Below are 17,572 nucleotides of genomic sequence, written 5' to 3'. Positions count from 1 at the left end.
GAACCGGTGTGTGCCCCTAGACCTGCGTGGGGTGGCCTGGGCTGGGCCGTGCTCCGTGGGGCAGGTGGAGCCAGGGCTGCATTCCAGGTAGCTAGCTTGATGAACTGTAGTATTAGATAAAAGACAATTGGTCTAACACCCCTGCCCCGGCTGGGTAACCGGCAGCAGGGCATAGACCCTGCTCCCAGTGCTGCTGCGCCTGTATCCCGTGCCCACCCCCCTCAGCTGGACAAGCGGTGGGAGGGCAGAGCCCCCGCTCCCAGTGCCTTCCACCAGCCATCCAGAGCACAGCCTGGCCCAGCCCACCCCGCCTGGGTCTGGGGGCACACGCCTGCTCCCATGCCCTCCCGGGCTGGCAGTGTACAGTGGCGGGAGCTGGAGGCAGCTGTGTCCAGCCTCCTTGAGGACTGCTGCCTGTTAAGTCTATGGTTGAATCTCTGGGTCCGAGATAAATCGGGACAGTGATTCGAATCACTGAATCAAATCAGTCCCTCCAAATTGGTCCAATCCGAATTGAATACTTGCCATATTGCACAGGCCTAATAATCTCCCTCCTGACACCAGGTCTTCCTGACAAAATAATCCCTCCCCGTTCCACCACCACAGGCACATCAGCATCCAGCAGCTAGGTAGAGTAGGTAGCCTGGAGCAGGCCTGTGTGCCTGTCCCCGAGACATGCTCAGGCCCTCTGTCTTGGGAGAGCTTGAGAGCAGTGCTGGGAATGTGTGGCACATTCATCTCCACTTCAAGCCACACAGGGCTGTACCTGAGCCATCTGCTCTGAGTAACTGTAGTGTCTGATGAGCCTAAAGCTGAGAGCAAGTGGGCAGGACTTATTTTGTTGGTGCTGAATCCGGGGTCAGGAGAAATGATGTATAACTGTGGCCTGAGTTTCCACTGAGTTAGAGGTATTAGGGATGTCCCTGCCAAATGAGTACTTACCTTTTACCTTCCTAAAGTTCTCCCAGCACTCTTAGATGGATAGAGTTTTCTTCCTCACTTATTGTTCAACAATTTTACGTATTTTACTTCAGAGATGGTAATATTTAATTGGTTAGAGAAATAATCCCTGGCAGATAGCCTTTAATCGATGTCTTAAGTCACAAATTTCAGATCTGAAACCATGTTTACTCAAGTGTGGGGTTGTTCAGATCTGGGAACTCAGACTGATTTTGTGGTAGATGGAGCATTCAGAAGTGTGTGTGTGTTGCGGGGGGCTGTAGCTATTATATCTTTCAAGATGTAAAACATGCTCTGTGACAGCATCTTTTCTCTTGGAAAGAGCTGCTATTGGGAATGAATGTAGCTTATACAAAATACTGGGCTGTTTATATTATTCTTAACCAATTCAAGTGACTGCAATTTCATTAAGAGGTGTGACTAGCTGATTGGATTTGATAAGACATAACAGGACCTTTCTTTATGCTATAAATACATTCCAGCACAAACTACAAGATAAAGTCACTCAAGTGCATTTCCTCACAACACAAATAGCAACAAGCAAGGAAAAACTGCATTAAAACAGCAGCCACACTTGACACAATGTTGGTGCACTAGCTCTATCACTACTATGATATGCTAAGACACTGCATGCTAGGACCTTAACTCACTGAACTTCAGTTCAACAATGCTATCACCCTCAGTGAACATATCAAAAAACAAAAAGCAAGCATCATGGTACCACCTCAGCTTCAGCCCAGTAACTTATTTTATAACGTATTAGAAATATGCATAAGAAACTTGTCTTTTTATGCATCTGTTTAACTATGTAGTTATTGCAGAATTGACTTGATTATATTAAGAATATAATACAGAGTCACATTTTATGTTTTTGGTAAATTAAGAGGCTTGAGGTATATAATGAATTTCAAGTTCTTTTGGTGTCTGGCATATGCCGTGGGTTAAGTTTTAAGATTAGAATTGTTATTAAGCCAGTAGGTAATGTAACACTGGAAAGCTGTAATGCGTCTTGAAGTCTTCTAATTTTGGAAGCTACGCAAAATCATTCAAGTATAAAACGCAAATGTCTGTATTCACTTTTCCTATACTCCAGCATGATCAGGGTTTCCGGGATGATTAGCAGAATCTGTCTGTACAGTTTATGAATTCTGGCTGTTGTTATAAAAATGTCACTTCAGCATGCATGCACAGCACATTCCAGCACCATGTAGAGATACCAGTACTAGCACTGAACAAGCCAGCTTGACCATGTAGCATGGTGCTCCATGTGGTTTATCTAGCCCCACACTGGGCACACCTACACGTGCAATTAATGCAGCTGAATAAACTCCAGTGTAGTTTGTGACAGAGTTTATTGCTTTCAGGCACTGTGTTTGCATGTGTGTCCAGGACTGCATCATGTTGAGCTAGGGCAGAGCAGCCCTGGCTAGCAAGGAGTCTTAGGCGTCAGCCTGCCAGCCCAGGGCTGCTCTGACCCAGCTCAACATGCTGTGGAGGGGTTGGCTGGTGCATGAAGGTAGCCGGCAGGCAGCCCCCACACTGAAGCACCCTTGTGTCCCAGCCAGCCCCATCAGCATCTATACATGCACCGTGGTGGTGCAAACTCCACCATAGGATAGTACTTGTGTCAAGCAGTACTATCCTATGATGGAGTTAATTAGTTTACTCCATCCTAATAGCGCCACCCATGTAGATGGTGACATTTTACTGCAGAGCTAATTAGTTGGCTCTGAAGTAAATGTCTCATGTAGACGTACCTTGGTTGTCTATACGAGGCACTACATCATACCAGGTTAACACATCCTGTGAGAACTGCTGGCTTGATAACAGACTCGGTCTCTCCATATTCACCCTGTTCACATCCCAGCAAAACCAAGGACAAGGGTGAGTATAGAACTCAGAATCTAAATCACCTTGAGGCAACTGGCTCATCTCAGTTGGAGAAAGGTAATTCTTCCTCCTGTCCTAGGAAGAAGGGCAAGGAAGTGAATGGAAACTTACCAGCAACAAGACAAAGGGACAGAGGTGACAATGGATAGTTAAAAGATCTGAAAAGGAAAAACTCAGAGAGGTGCAGAGGGATTTTCTGGCTGGAGGCACTGCAGTTGAGCATGCTTTTAAAGCAGAGGAGGACCTGGGTTTAGTTACAGGAAGAAATAAATTGTCAAAGAACACTAATCCTGAGCTGCATGTCTACCTTACTAAATGTAAACAGATACCCCTGGGCTTCCAAGAACTGGTGAGGTAGAAGGAAGGCTTGTGTTAAGGGAGTTTATTGTTTTTCTGGAGCTCTATTGACTCTTGCACTTTGTCTTTTAGTAGAATGATCATCAGAGACTCACAGAGCTGGTAGAGACCTCAAGGTTCTTGTCATCCAAACCCATGTACAAATGTTAGATATGCTATATCCAACCAGAGGCAGATCCAGAGGTTGAAGCAGTACCTGAAAACCTCCAGTGAAGGTGATTTTCCATAATATGATCAAAACCATTGTGCAAAGCTTTTCTGTATTTGTGTTTGCTTACGGCAGTCAGGTGCCTCCTAAACAGTTAGAGTGTGAACCAGAAGGCTGACATCACTGGTGTGATTCTGAGAAGTGCATGTTTAAGCACTGGTGGGAGTCTAAGGAGCTGGGAATGGAGTCTTGGGATATATCTTGGATTATGAGTTCCAGCTCTCAGAAGGGTGTGCTGGACAGGAGACCCTAGAGTAAGATCACAAGTCACAAGATTGAGCCTATGTGCTTCAAGATGTATCTGTTATTAAAGGCTGCTAAGTCTTTAGGATTTAGGGCTAGGGTCTCTGTAAAGTATCAGTCACTCTACTTGTCAGCTACGCTAGAAACAATCTCAGCAAAGCCAGACAGCAGTCTGGGACATGCTCAGCCAGATCTGGTTTGGGAGTGTACAGATGTCTCCCAGTTTGGCAGGATCTCCTTGATTCCCAGGTCTAATACATTGGTTATTTGTGCCCCACCTTACACCTATGAGTGAAGATTCTGCAGCTAGTTCAGCAGGCGATATTACTGAGGTGTCAGGAGATCTGTTCCCTGACTAGATGCCCTGCTGAGCACTGTCATAGACAATGAAGATACAGTTAGATCGGTGAAGCACTCCCCAGGGACAGTACCAGCTCTGTTTTCAAAATGGAGCAAGCAATGAAATATCTGGCTTGACTTTCAGCGATGCACCTGACATGGCTTTCACAGCAATCTGTTTATGCTCCTCCTACCTTCTAGCTCTGCCGGTCAGTCTATCCTTTCCTTTGGCTCTACTGCTCACAACTGACACTCCTCTGGAAACAGGTTCAATTATGTTTGTACTGTGTTGTCCTCCACCTGAAAAACAGGATGCACAAGGAGCTAGGTGGCAGTATATCCAGCTGTGGATCTGCTCTGTAAACTGGTTCTGTCGTTGCCCTCTCCTCCTACAGCCATGGAATCTGGCATTGTGATAAGAGATAGAAGAAAGCCAGCAGCATTCTACTTGGCAGCTTTCTTCTCTCTCCTCAGGTGTACAGGGGACAAACATATAAAAGCCAAAGCCCGTGGTGTTTAGGATTATTTTGCACCGATCATTTCTCCTATGCTGTTCTCAGATCCAGAATGCAGCTTTACCATCTTTTTGGCTAGGGACACGCATTCAAGAAGCCTGAACCTGAATTGATTCCACCTTTTGAGCTTAGTCTAACCTGCCTAGGGCTAAACCCATTTTATAATACAACAGGTAACCCAGAAATGCAGGCACATGCCTGCAGTGGCTCAGGCTAGAAGCTGGGGGGCGCTAAAGCAGTCCTCCATTCCTTCCACAGCATGGACCTGAGTGGGGTATGGCCAGGCTCTGGCAGGATGCTGTGATTAGCCCAGCAGGGAATTGATAACAGTGTTTATCACCCAATTAAGAAAACAACAGGGGGACATTACCAGCTACTTGATTCTGCCTGTTGATTCACTGGCACTGAGGTAGCCAGCTTGCAGTCTGCTAGCTAAAACACAGACACATCCTCAGCAAGGCAGAGGGGAAGGGGGAATTCCTGCTCAGCAGGGTGGGGAGGGGAGAAGCAGCCCCGCTGGAGCTGCAGCCAGAGCAGAGGGGAGGATCCAGCCCTGTTGCAGAGCAGAGAGCCCTACTCAGCCCAGGGAGCATGCCAGGATGCCGGGGGTGTCTGGTTTATCTTAAACCAGCAAGGGGTCTGGGACAAACATTGCATAAACTGGTTTGAGCCAAATCAGTTAAGTCTGATACTACATTCAAACAGTTTCATCTCAAACTGCTTTCAGCCATTTTCAAACTGGTTTATGTGCACCAAACATCTATTCTGTTGCAGGTTTAAAACAGTTTCTGATCACTTAAACCAGTTTATGTGTAATGTCTGTCCCTAGCCTTTCTTCCCACCACCTCTCAACCCTAACATATTCCCTGACTGGTACTCCTGATCGACCCTCTCTAGCTGTCACCCTTAGGCAATGAGTAGGGGGGGCACATGCTCCCCCTCCCCCCCAGAGACTGGCTACTGCCAAAGCTGTCACTGGCTTCTGCAGATGGTTGCTGGTTGTACCTGCTCCCCACTTGCTGCCAATGTGGCTGCCAACGTCTTCAGGCAGTCCTCGCTCACTGCTTGCCACTGCTGACACCGACGCTGGCGTCTGTGGGCTGTCCCTGCTCACTGCCGTAGTGCCTGGGCAAATGTAACTTAACATTTAACATGTAACAACCCTTAATTTGATACCAAAAACTGGTAGGTTTGTGCTGTAACTGTAAATCTAACCTATTCTTGAAGAGGACAGTACTCTAGGCACTAGCACAGATCTCCAGCTTTGATCAAGATGTCTTAGACCCCTGACAGCAGTTTGTCTAATGAGAGTAAATGAGTCGTTCAGGGGTTCTGCTCACCTCTCCCATCAGAAGGAAAGGACTGATGTTGGAATTTCTTAGAGTTTCTTCCCCCTGAAAGGACAAAGCATGCATGAAAGGCAGTGGGTAGTAGGGTTATACAACGAGAGCACAACAGAGATCATGGATTTCATGTGATTTGTCCTAGCAAAAAAGCCTCACTCCATCAATGCACTCCTGTAAATGGGAACCGGGGTAGATTTATCCTAATAAGGAAGCTACCATATGCCACGAAAACAAGTTAATAAGCAGTACAAGACCTCTGGAAGTCAAACAGGTCTTAGTCATCATACAGAGACAAGACACTGAATCAGAGCTATTGTTCCTCCCACTCCATACTGAGGAACAGAGAGCACTACCACTCATGTGCACAGTTCAGATCCAGTGAACCCTTTGCAGAGTGTCAAGATCCACACCATGCATTCAAAGCCACTTCTGCACAGTTCCAAAGGAAAGCAAACTCTACAAGGAGCCTCACAGCTGACACAAACCAGTGATCCACATGAGCAGGTTTAATTAGTGTAAAAACAGAGCCCAGTATCTCCTTTTCTGACCTTTTTTATTGCTATGATTATCCAAGATTGGGTCCCCATCCTTAGCAAAGCTGTCTTCAAACCTGCAAGTAAAAAAGAGGATAGCATCAGATAGAAAAAACACTCCCTGGAGTAAGCAAAGCCTATGCTTAAGTCTTCAGCCAGGTATCCTTACATACATACTCTTCCATGATTCATAACCAAATAGGTCACTAAGACTGTAATCATGTGACAAAATATCCCCCACAATAAGATATATATTGAGATCCTAGAGCAGAAAGGAGACCTCCAAACCATTTTAGGATTAAGATGCAACAAAAATGCTAAATGTGTCTTCAATTGAATCTCGGTACCTCAATAATTTTGATAGAATGGTAGCTACTGGTAGCTACTCAGGGACTAGGGGGAATCCCAAGGAAATGAAAGTATGGGCAAAGTGCATGGGAAATGGTCAAAGAAATATGATTAATTCATTTATCACTATGGTTGTAAAATTTATCATATGGCTTTCTTCAGCATGAATAGGAACAGGTGTTCAATGTAGCAGACAGAGAAAGAACTTGTTAAAACTTCTCTGTTAGCCCTTTTAGCCAAAATCTTTCTCTCAGTGCAAAAAATATCAGCCCAGAAACATTCAACTTTCTACCTGCTAATAATAACCAGCTGCTACTTTTTTCACTTTAATAACACATCATTTGAAGATCTCAGAGTACTTCACAAATATTAATAAATTAAACTGCACCAAACTCCTGTGAGTAAGGATTGTTATTTCTGTTTTAAGGACAGGGAAACTGAGATAAATTGTCAGCAATAATTTTTAGTGGTGCTCTGAAATTTCCCTTGAAGTCAATGCATCTCTAAAAATCAGTTTCTAAGTGATGGTCCCTGATCAGATAGGAACTGCTTGGTAAAGCCAGATCACTCAGATATCAATCATATCTCTTAACCAAAAGACCATCTTACATATCTGTCCTATATAAAGCCCTTTTGGAAAACAAGTGTGTGAAATGAGTCTTCATGAGCAAGATCCTCAGCCTAGAACATGTAATGGCCCACTCTTACAAATGCTTCACTCATCTGCACGTAATACAACTTATTCAAAAGCCCCCCGCCCAGTGCATTTTAGGTTGGCAAGTGTTGATGACAAGACAAAAGTATAAATCAAGAAGGGATGTACCTCATATCTCTGCAAGATACACAACAAGTGTTCTCCAACAGTTCCGTACACTGTTTTAGTGACCTGTCTGATCCCAGCACTGACTGTGCATACTGGAATGCCAAATGGGGCTCACTTTACAAGACAGGGACAATGTAGTAGGGTTAGCTTTTTTCCAGAAATGAAAAGGAGGTAAGGGATTGGAGAGAAACATTTGAAATATCAAAATAGATTTGCCACACTGTCCCTTTCAGAACAGCTTCAGCCCTCTCCTACCCAGTCCATGGATGTGACATTGAAAAGTCAAGTGGGATTAATGGGAGGTCATCCTCTCTTTAGTGACAGAGAGAGTGGGCTACAAGATACCTCCCTGTACTGCTCTCTGGCCCCCTGTAGAATCCATAGAGATCAACCTCAAGGTTTTGATATGCCACTTCTTGCCAGGTCACAGTGCCCCATCAGGACATAAGTCCCACTGCCAGAACCTGGCATTGTCCATATATGGCCTGTAGCATGTAAAGGACCACAGGGATTTGGAAGACCTACATGTGCTCTGACTTTTCTACATCCCACGCCCGTCGCCATTCACCCTTTGCATTCTTGTGGCGTGCTAGTCGTTCCAGGTCAATCTGATCCCGCTCTTTCTTCCACCGTACATATTCTGAGCGCTCCCGTCCAGTCATGGTGAAACCCACATCCCCTGGATTCTTCTGCAAAGACTTCCCTCCTTCCTAGTAGGAGCAAATGAGCAGTTCATTAAGACAGTACCACCTTCCAGGAACACTCTAATAAGTGAAGTATTAAGTACATATTAAGTGGAAATAATATCTGTAATGAAATGGGTCTTCCACTATAAAGTGATAAGCACCCGAGTGGGGCTCCATAGATAATAGTAAATGCACTTCATCCAGAATCCTCCACACTTATAGGAACAAAGGTTCATATAATTTCTATGAGTTAACACAGAGAAACCAAGGCACAGAGAGGTGGGGAAAAGTCACAGAGCAAGCCTGTAGCCAATCTAAGAGTAGCAACCAGTCCTCCTGACTTCCAGTTCAGAGTCCTCTTCACTAGAGCACGCAGGAAAATCTTGTCATAAGTCATACTAACTTATTTCTAAAAGGCAGCTGCCACAAAACTGCAACCCTAAGAACACTAAAAATCCTCACATTTGCCACCCTGGATACACCTCTATTGCACTGGTGAGAGGTATTTCCATAACTTTGCCCCCACTACCTGCCACAGGTCCTTTGGTTCCTGGGTAGCTTTGGGGATGATCTACCCTGTATGATAAAAGCAAAATTGCTGTTTGAACCAGGTTGCAGTTGCTCTTAAGCATGGCTTTTCAATTGAGCTGCTAGGTGCCTGATTTGTAAACATTTAAAAAAACATGTTACTGATGTTACTGTGACCCTGTGCACCAGTGGACAACGTTACCTGTTTCCCATGCTCTATGTATCCAATTTGTGCATTCAGCCACAGTAATTGCAGGTATAAAGTAGGCAGTGGTCATTTACACATTGCCTCCCTGCATCTACCTTCTTAAATGTTACTATTTTTCTTGGAAAATGGACTTAGCCAAAGCCTATCCAATGCTGCCTATTGTAGACAGCCAGTTTCAGGAGTGCATGTGACAGAGGCCTTCAGTGCTTTTTTACTGTAGACAGTCATTTCTGTGTTACCAGATCCCTACATGAGCTACCAAAGGACCAAGGAGTAAAAGCCCCATAATAGCCTTGAACTCTTTGCTAGTGATAATCCTTTCCCCCAACCCTTTCACCCTCCAACATGGGTGAGTAGGAAGCAATCATTCTGCAGCCAACCTCTAGCTCAGTGTGCTATATAATAAGCATAAAATACACAAATCAGAAACATATCCTCTGAGCGAGGGGCTGTTCACTTCCATTGCTTGAGTCCTCTTGAGTTATTGCTCTGTCTCATGATGTAGCAGCTGGGTGCCGTTGTTATTCAAGACTTTCGAATCTGAACAAAAAGCCAGTTCAGAACAAAGTCAACAGTGCTGGAGGAGGATGGATGTAATACAATGACAGTTTAATGGACCCCACTGGAGGTGGGAGCCTACTGGCCAAGGCCTGTTATCAAGTAGAGTTGTATAATAAATAGTTTAGCACAGAACAAGTCCTGGGATGTTAATTATTGACGGATAAATCACTACTCCACATTTCTTTGCTTCAAAGCCAGCCACCTCCACCCTTTCCCCCCAAACAGGAATTAATCTCCTTGGCGTTTCATTGAAGATCAAAATAGACTGGAGGAAAATGAGTGACTGAAAAGCCTGTTTCCAAGGAGACCCATCTGTGTAGGTTGGGAGAGGTGGAGGGAGCAATTGCTTTTTAGTTCTTTAGCAAAGGGAGTCCAGGGACCTGAGAAACCTGTCAGTGCGGGGGAGGGTAAGAAAGAGGCCTGCACCTCAGTTCGTAAGCACAGGAAAACTAAGTCATGGTGTCACAAAGCCTGCTATTCCAAGAAGAGCAAAGGTGGGTTTAAACCCTCCCTGCAACTTCCAGGTCCTCCTCTCGCTGTCCCACATGCATCACAAGGGATGAGACAAGCTTTGCGAACAAGTTAAGCCCTTGGGAAAGCATGACAGGGTGTAACAGTGGCAGCATGATCTGTACTATATACAGACAGACCCTTTGCAAGCTCACCCATCAGCTACAGTGCTGCAAAAGCACCACAAATCCGACTAGTGACACCAACACCGCTCGAGAGGATACTGACTGTCCTCCCATGTGAGAACTGAGTGGAGACTGCAATGCATTTGTGACAAGCACAGAGGAAGATCAGGCACGATCTAAAGAAGTAACTTCCACTGAACACCTAACACAAGAGTTGACCCCAGGTGTCTACAGGTGAGAGGCCAGGATGTTGGTCCTTTGTGCCCAGGCCCCTGTCATAGCTGCTAGGCAACCAAGCCAGTCAGGATGACGGCAGCCTTGAAGCCATCCGATAGCGTGCACCTTGCTGAATGACTGTGCTGTTTGTCAGGTAAATAAAGATATAAATCTGCTGCCTACCAATTGCAGGCTAAAGGACTTGTTTACCAAGGAGCTGGGGCTCAGCTCAGCTTGGGTACAGCTGTGTTTCCTGGACCACAAGGGAGACCAGCCAGGCAGTCCCGCGCTGCTTTGCTGAATGCAGCTGAATGTAATGCTCAGAAGCTCATCTGTGTTCTTCTAATGAATGGTACTAGGGCATGGGCTTTTCAATTTATGCTCCATTAATTAAGAGTACCTGCCAGCTCAGGGGAGCCAGTGTTTCCTCCCAGGGCTTGTATTAAACAGTCAGCAGGAAGCCAGGAACTTTAATTTACTGCAGCCCTCCCCATCTCCTACTCTGGCTAACACTATGGACTGTGGCTAATGCAGCTGGAATCTTTCAACCCATAAACAAATTATAGCAAAAGGGAAAATAGCCAATGCAAAGGCAATCACTGTGGCTGGGCAAAATTCCTGGCAGTACCTCTGGTGTGTTAAAAGATCTGGGCTTAGACAGCAACCTCCCTGCTTTTAATTCCCTAGCTCTAGAAAAACATGACATTCAGGTATAGGCCAGCTGTTCTGACAGCACCCTCTGCTGGCCCCTCTGCTCAATATCACTTGAAATGGAATTCCAGGAGGAGGGCCAGATTTCCATTTCTGCCACTTAGACATAGGGTGCGTGCCTGCAAATGTCCTCCTAAAGACAAGAAGAGTTGAAGGGCAGAGAATCAACAGTACCACCAAATAAAATGGTGTCTAAAGGACTTTGCAATCCACCAGAAGGACAATTAAAAAGTGCCTGTTTATTTCTAGGTATGGTTTGCTCTAGAGAAATCTGAGTTCATGAAGCTGAAGTCAAACTGGTGCAAGTGTAGTCTGAGGGATCACTAAGAACAAGGAACCCTGCATCCACAGTTCTTTATAGAAATCCAGTGCACAGCAGTCTCTACTACCACTGCCATCTCAGGGCCACTTCCTTTAGGATCTATTGATCAAGCTAGGCATTTATACATTGCTCATCACCATCAAACATCTGGGCGCAGCAGAAGGAAGGGGAGACAGAAAGTTCCTTGGGCAACACTTCTTAGTAAGCCAATAATTATTCCACCAACACTAATTCATCCCATGTAGTTTATAAAACATATCCATTCTTTTCTAGTTTGCATTTTCTTTACAACCATGCTATTTAGAACCAGATGGGACAGAGCACTGGATAATACAACCTAAGGTACAATGCCACATTGGGAGAGGAATAGATGACATGATTCAGTAAGACTTTTACATCTCTGAGCTCTATAGTTTTATTGACAAACGTGTCCTTTTCTTTACTGGAATAAGTTTGTTCCACAGTTTGGGATAGCTGATGGATGAGACAGTCAGGGAATGGACTTCACAAATGCAACAGGCACAAGGGTCACTGCAGAAATAAGACAGGCACTACTAGCACCACTCTGAGAGCTGACTCCTAGAGGTGCTGAGTGCCTAAAACTCTGATTACAGCAGTTTTGGCTAATCAGTCCCTCTGATAATCAGGCCCTGAAGGAGGACACAACCCTACCCTTATCTGCATCACAGGATGTGGGGCCCCTCTCACCTTTCTGCTGTGCTCATTCTCAGGGCATCTGTCTGTCTCTGATCTCCTCCTTTCCACTGGTCTCTTTTCATCCACCTGAAGGAAAAAATAAAGCCATGCATTCCCAACTGAGCAGGGACTCCACCATGAAGAATCAGTCCCAGGCTGCCTTGGCAGTTCAAAATCAGAAGGGATTGCCCAAGAGGCACAAAAGATAAAGAGAAGGGAAAACCTGGCTACTGGGGCACTGAGTCAAACTGGTAGGGAAAAGGAGGTGGGAAAGCAGAAAGACACCAGGACACAATGAAGAAAGCAGCCAAAGGAACAAATCCCTCCCCCTCACCATGTCAAGGGGTGAACTCCTGTGTAGAGAAAGCTTAGGCATCAAGATGCTGTGTAAAACACCACTGTAACTGAGTCAAGGAACCAGGTGCACCTTTGGCAGTTGCAGACTACTATAATTAAAAGGACACAATGAGATCCCGTCCATGTCATTTAACTGTGTTGTGAACAAATCCCCAGAACTTGCTATAGTGCCCTTAGAGTCATAGACAAGGAGGCCTGGAAGAAACCTCGGGAGGTCACCACTAGTCCAACCCTTGCTCAAATCAGGATTATCCCTGTCTAAACTATCCCAGCCACGTGTTTGTCTAACCTGTTCTTAAAACTGCACAAACAACCCTTTCACACAAGTATAAAGCACAGTGCCCAAAACATCAAGAACACTCTAAGTTGCTGCAGGTAAAGTAGGAGTCAAAGGCACTGTCAATGTCCTGCCATCCATGTTGCCATCCATGCCGTCATCACCAGATTCAGCATGCCAGGCAATTTCATTTGGCTTATGGGCACCCACCAATTAACTGTACACCATCCAGCCCACATGCCTCCCTCACACCCTCCTGTGCGGGAGGGCTCTTGTCAGCCAGCATGCACTACTTCTGAGCAGGGCCACAACTTCCACTGCTGCAGCCACCTGGGGACCTGCTTGGCTTCCCCAGCCTCCAATGACTCCTCTTCATGTCTCTCCTGCAGCGCTCACTCTGGGCAGCAGGTAGGGAAGCTGCAGCTGGGTGGAAGTGCAGAGTGTGGGGCTGGCAGGAGCATGGAGCTGGCGGGAGCCTGGGGCCCGTGCCCCATGGGGTGGTAGGAGTGCAGAGGTCAGGAGGGCAGGGTGTGGGTGGAGTTAGTGGGGTGTGAGGGAGGGTGGAAGGTTTGGGGAGCCCCCCACATGCCCCTCGCATGGCACATAGCCACCCACTACCAGTGGATCCCCACTCCCTGCTTCCTGGGAGAGTCCCATGATCTGCACATGACAGCAGGAAGTAAGGAACCAACCAGCTCCATCGTGTAGGGCTTCCCCCCAGTGACACACGAGTCCCTGGAGCTGCACATGAGCCCCACATGATAAAGGAAGGCTGGCCTGGCTCCACTCCTTGCTGTTATGTGCAATTCCCACAACTGGCTGGCCACATGTCACCCAGCTGCACCTGTGTGGGCCATGAACCCCCTCAAGGGCCCACCACTTGCTGCTGCTGCTGGCGTTAGGGCCTATGCACCCTGGGGATGGTATATCGGCAGGAGGGGTCCCCACACCCCTTACCTTCCCTCATTCCCCACAAACCCCACACACTCCATAACCCTCCCACATATACACACCACCAACATACCCCACACTCCCCACACACAGCCACACCCCATCACCAACCCCCCACCATACACACACAATCATCCCCCCCAGGCACATGCTACACACTCCCACACACACTCCTCCTACAAAATATACAAGAGTAAAACTATTTTTGAGATATTATGCAATCACCTCTATATACACTATGCAAACACACATAAATCAGGACAAAAATATTTTTTTAAATAAAATTAAAATATGTTATAGTAGACGTTTAACTTTTGGTATATGATTTGGATTTGTTCTAGTTCCAAGATGGCAACCACACCCCCAAAAAGCAGTACGTCCAGGGGCAAAGGGAGGAACTTCTGGTGGCAAAAGTTAGAGGTTAGGGGCAGGACTTCTGGTTCCAAGATGGTGGCCAGGGGCCAGGGCACATGTCAAGAGGTGGGCTACAATGGTAGCCCTTGACAACTCACCAAAACTCATTAAGTCGCCCTCGGGCCAAAATAATTGCTCACCCCTGGCCTATACAGTCTGCCTGTGAGATCAGTAATCATTATTACCTCTGTTTTATTGAAACTGAGAGATGGAGGCTTGGAGCAGTTAAGTGACTTGCTCTGAGGTACCCAGGAAGTTTGTAGCAGAGCTGGGAATAGAAATTATGTTTCCAGGCATCTGAGGACGCTGTTTCCATTCAACATGACACTTGGCTTCTGTGATTCCTTCTCACCCACATTCCATTCTCTTTGAATAGAGATTTTCATTTTTCAGACTTGGCCCGGTTCCATTCTGAAGCCCCACTGTTGTTTTCTTCTAGAAATCTCCTTTCCTGTCCATTACAACTTTCCAGACTTGAGTACTTAGTGTTTTCTTTCTGACTAGGAAGGCAGAAACCTATCTTAGTTCACAGCATGCTACAATGTCACTGGGTATGTCTACACATGCAATCAATGTGCCTGAATTTTCCGTGCAGAAAATTCAGATGCATTAGAATAGGCATCTATGCACATGCACCCACATACAGAGCAAGCTGAGCCCAACAGGAGCAGCCTAGTTCAGGGCTGTTCCTGCTGTGCTCTACCCCTCTGCAGCAGCCAGGGGGAGCTCCAGGGTCCCCTGGGTGCCAGCCCTGGGCTGGCAGGAGACACTGGAGTCAGGCCCCAAGCTCTAGGGGGTGGGAGGGAGCTGTCCCAGTTCTAGGGGCAGCTCCCTCCCAGCTGCACAGAGATCAAAACTAACCGTGATCTCTGCATGGCTGGGAGGGAGCTGGCCCCAGAGACAGGACAGCTTCCCCTGTCCCCTAGATCTCAGAGCCAATCTTGATCTCCATGCACCTAGAAGTGACCTGCCCCTGGAGCCAAGACAACTCCCCCTACCCACCAAGGCTCAAGGCTTAGCTAGATCCCCTGGTGATTATGTTATGGCTACCTGCTGCCTAGGCTGACCAGTAGCAACTTGCAGTTTGCTTCAGGCTATCATCTACACATGCGCTTTGATGCATTAGTTTGAAGCACTATGTTCTAGTACCTGCATCTATGAGTACTTGCAAATGGTGCTTTAAATTAATCTGCTGTGCAGTAATTCCTGCACACATGTAGATGATGATGCTTTACTGCACATTAGATTAGTTTAATGCACGGTAAAGCATCTCATGTTGACATGCCCACTTGTGACAACAGCTTGCAAAAGACACTTGTGAAGTACAAGCTTCTTCCCATTATGCCTTAGCATCAGCACTGTGGTGGAACTGCTTTCCGGGACCCGGTTCAGGGACATTCATAGTCTGGGAACATCATGAGACAGAAGCATAAGCCTGACATCATTTAGAGTATGCTTTTGGTGGGGAGAGAGGAGGTCAATCTGTATGTCATATTAGGTCACTCTCCTGAATCTTGTCTATGTTGAGGTTTTCTGAAAGGCTCCTAACTGCCACAATGAATATGAGATTTGCCTCTGCTCAGATGAGTGGAAGATGACATGATAGGAAAAATGTCAGTATCCTGGCTTTACCAGTGGTGCCATGATTAATAACACCTGAGCAAGACTTTCAGAAACACACCAGGGTAGGGTGCCTCCTGTCATCATACAGAGTGGAAGAGATGCCATGATGGAAGACATGATTTAGCCAAGGGTTTGGCAACCTTTTCTAACAGCAGGCCAGAGTTTGCAACCCAGCCACTGCTGAAGGCTGCTGATCACCTGCTGCTACTCCAGTCATCCCAGCTCTGTGGGAAAGACTGCTCTTTTGTAGCCACCCCTAAAACATATGCCACCAAAAAGCATGGTGAGCAATGATCTGCAGTGGCTAATTCAGCAGCAAGGGTAAGCAGTGCAGGGACCAAAGAGCATCCCTCTGCATAGAGCAGGATTGTCTGGAATGGCAACAGATGTTTGTCTGGTAAAAAATGAGAAAGATCTGACAGCTAGGAAGCATGTGAAACAAATGAGACCATTGCAGGTTGGATCCAACCACTTTGCAGGCCTGATGTGGCCCATGGGCCATAGGTTGCCAACCCCTGGTTTTGCCAACACGAGTTACTGGGCTCAATACAGGGGGAAATAAAGGAAATGCCAGGACTTTGAAATATGCAGGAGATCAGGCTAGAGATGATCTTATAGTCTCTTCTGTCTTTAAATGATCTGAAATGAAGAAGCCCTGTGCATTTGAGGTCGCAGTGACCTAACCCCATGGCAGCAGCAGCTCTCACCTTCCAAAGCAGCAGGGATTGGAAAAACTAGCTACCTTCTTGCTTAAACTTCTTTCAATGCTGCTGCCAAACCAAACACGAAAGGAGGGCAAGGAGGAGACTTTGCTTGTCAGAAGCTCTTCTCCTCCCTGCCCTGGTCCACCTCAAAACCTAATATTATCACTAGAATGTTTGGGAGAGGCCTAAAGCTTGTCTACACAGGGGACTCATTCCAGGATTAGGTGGGGTTTAAAGCACAAGAGCTATTTCAATATGAGAGTGGTCATAGGGGCAGTTATACTTCCTTGGGTAGATGAGACCTGAGCCCCTCTGGCTAAAGAAGCGAAGGTTTCTCCATCTGTTTCTCTCCTTTATTATGGCACCCCTGCTTCCTCACTAGGAGTTGCCTGGTGGAAGATATGCCTCTATCTCCTGTTCTGCATCCCTTAACTCAGCCATATCAAACTCATCCTGGGCTCCAGGTCAGATTTGGACTACAGGAGCTATATACAGGCAACACAGAACTAGGGGCATGCATCAGTGCAGAACTCTGGCTGGGCAGAGTTCACATTTGTGGTTGTGCAGAGCCACATTTGGGCAGCAGCACAGAGCTGGAGCCAGGGGCATGCAGCAGCATGGACGTGGACATGACCATGTATGGCAGCCCCCCAGCTTTGTACAGCTGCCTGAATGCGGCTCTGTGCAGCCACATACCCATGGCTCTGTGCCATTGTCCAGCCAGAACTCTGCGCCACCTCACAAATGTAGTTCCAGGCACTTACATGCCCCTGGCTCCATGTTGTTGCCCACCATCTAGGGCCAGATTAACACATAGGCAAACTAGGCACATGCTTAGGGTCCTGAGCTGCAGCAGGGGCCATCCTTCCTTCTGCAGCAGCAGTGCAAATGGCCCTGTCCGCTTCCCTTCCCCTCCCCTCTGCTGGCCTTGCTCCACTGTGGCTACTTCCTAGCAGTGACTCTGAGCTCCGTTCCGCATGGGAGGCAGCGCTGGGGTGGAAACAGAGTTCTCAACTGGCCCAGGGCCCACAAGTTTGTTTGCCTGGGGCCCACCAAAGGGTTAACCTGGCCCTACCAGCAGCATGAAGCTCTGGCTGGTCTGCAGAATCAGCAGCATAGAG

The 17,572-nt window shown here is 46.8% G+C and overlaps 1 protein-coding gene across 2 annotated transcripts in view; it reads right to left on the bottom strand.

Moving 5' to 3' along the window:
• CUNH15orf52 (chromosome unknown C15orf52 homolog) overlaps positions 1-17,572 on the bottom strand; it is a 92,522-nt gene that overhangs the window by 22,452 nt on the left and 52,498 nt on the right. For both annotated transcript variants that reach the window (XM_019552321.1, XM_019552322.1), the window contains 5 exons: positions 12,138-12,212; positions 8,088-8,272; positions 6,407-6,468; positions 5,853-5,906; positions 4,192-4,297 (listed from right to left, as the gene is read on the bottom strand). In XM_019552321.1, the coding sequence (XP_019407866.1) occupies positions 4,192-4,297; positions 5,853-5,906; positions 6,407-6,468; positions 8,088-8,272; positions 12,138-12,212 (482 nt within the window). The remainder of the gene's footprint in view (positions 1-4,191; positions 4,298-5,852; positions 5,907-6,406; positions 6,469-8,087; positions 8,273-12,137; positions 12,213-17,572) is intronic.

This window comes from Crocodylus porosus, unplaced genomic scaffold, assembly GCF_001723895.1.
Source record: "Crocodylus porosus isolate Cpor-Errol unplaced genomic scaffold, CroPor_comp1, whole genome shotgun sequence".
Lineage (NCBI taxonomy): Eukaryota > Metazoa > Chordata > Crocodylia > Crocodylidae > Crocodylus > Crocodylus porosus.
This window is presented reverse-complemented; position numbering and strand designations above follow the sequence as displayed.